This window comes from Orycteropus afer, unplaced genomic scaffold (genome assembly GCF_000298275.1).
Source record: "Orycteropus afer afer isolate SDZICR_OR568_19922 unplaced genomic scaffold, OryAfe1.0 scaffold00113, whole genome shotgun sequence".
In the NCBI taxonomy this organism is placed as follows: domain Eukaryota; kingdom Metazoa; phylum Chordata; class Mammalia; order Tubulidentata; family Orycteropodidae; genus Orycteropus; species Orycteropus afer.
In genome coordinates this window covers 7,364,451-7,365,940 of record NW_006921700.1, presented here as the reverse complement: position 1 = coordinate 7,365,940, position 1,490 = coordinate 7,364,451, and the positions used below count along the sequence as shown (strand labels likewise).

The window sequence follows — 1,490 nt, the reverse complement described above, 5'->3', positions numbered from 1 at the left end:
AAATTAAACTATGCTTGGTTTTCTTTCTCTATTTTCCTGCCCTAACTCTGGTTTCTTAAAGAGAAAGTCATGGTAGGAAAGTGGACCAGGAGTCAATGAGGTTAGGTTTTTACCTGGATCCTTCTATCAACTCACTGTGTGGCCTTGGGCAAGTCAATTTACCTCTCTGGGAATCAAATGAGAGGAGTTGAACAAATAAATGGCTACAGCTCCTTCCAATGTAATGAATCCAATATGCCAAGCCACAATCCTCAAGATGACTTACTTCATCACTGGTGACACATTGTTGTGACAGCCGGTTCATGTGTAACCACAATGCATTCCGGAAGAAGTTGATTCGTTCACATTCTTGAGCCTCAAATACCTACAAAAACATAACTACATGTATGCACATATGCAGAGAAAATGAACCCTTTGTTTAGAATGGCTGTGACTTATGAAACAGTGTCAACTCTCAATTATCTGTAAGCTTACTGGACAATTTAGGGTACTATTCCAGCACCTGGAGTTCCTGGTGGTACAAATGGATAATGGAGTCAGCTGTTTAAGCTAAAGGTGGGATGTGTGAATTCACTGAAAGGCACCTCAGGACAAAGTCTGCTGATCAGCTTCCAAAAACATCAGCCACTGAAAGCCCTGTAGAGTGCAGTCTTGCTCTGACACAATGCGGTCACCATAACTCAGTGCTGACTTACCAGCACATGGCTGGCCCCACCACCCAGGAAGCTGATAAACTCTTGCCACAAAGTCTATAAATGGATTCTAATATTGTATTAACACAAACCAAATTGGCTACAGTTTTGAAAAAGTAATGATGATCCCGGACACCAATGTTCTAACATGAGTACCAACTCACATTTCTAATTGCCTAATGGGCTTTTCCAAGGGGCCCTGGTGGCACAGTGGTTAAGCGCTTGGCTGCTAACCAGTGGCTCTGAGGGAAAAAGATGTGTCAGTCTGCTTCCGTGAAGATTACAACCTTGGAAACCCTACAGGGTGACTCAACTCTACCCTGTAGGGTCACTATGAGTCAGAATCGACTCAGTTGGTTTTAATTGGCCTCTCCACTAGGCAGCCTGCCAGTCTCAGATTCAAAACCCTGCACCCTCCAGGATGACTGAACTTGATTGGCAAGTTCAAGTGTTGGTCATAATTGTTGAAACTGGTTGACAAGTACATGGGAGTCTTCATCATTATGCATGTTTGAAATTTACCTTAATAAAAAAAGTTAAAAGTTACCACCTGAACAATAGTTTTTTGGATACCAACAAATACAGCTTTTGGAAAAATCAAACTAGTCTACAAAGTTTTTCAAAGGTGGATATTATATATTGATGTGCTTTTTAAAATAGTAAATATCCTAGCTATTACATTGTAGAAGTTTCTGTAATGTAAAACTTCCAAGTTATACAATAATAGAGGGAATACTGTCATGAACTCCCACTTAACATTTATCATTTATCACTGTCATCTAACTCTGTTTACCTCTT

General features: G+C 40.3%; 1 protein-coding gene across 1 annotated transcript in view; it reads right to left on the bottom strand.

Moving 5' to 3' along the window:
- Positions 1-1,490, bottom strand: part of PSTPIP2 (proline-serine-threonine phosphatase interacting protein 2) — a 67,210-nt gene that overhangs the window by 4,439 nt on the left and 61,281 nt on the right. The window contains exon 10 of the mRNA XM_007943857.1: positions 266-364. Within this exon, the coding sequence (XP_007942048.1) occupies positions 266-364 (99 nt within the window). The remainder of the gene's footprint in view (positions 1-265; positions 365-1,490) is intronic.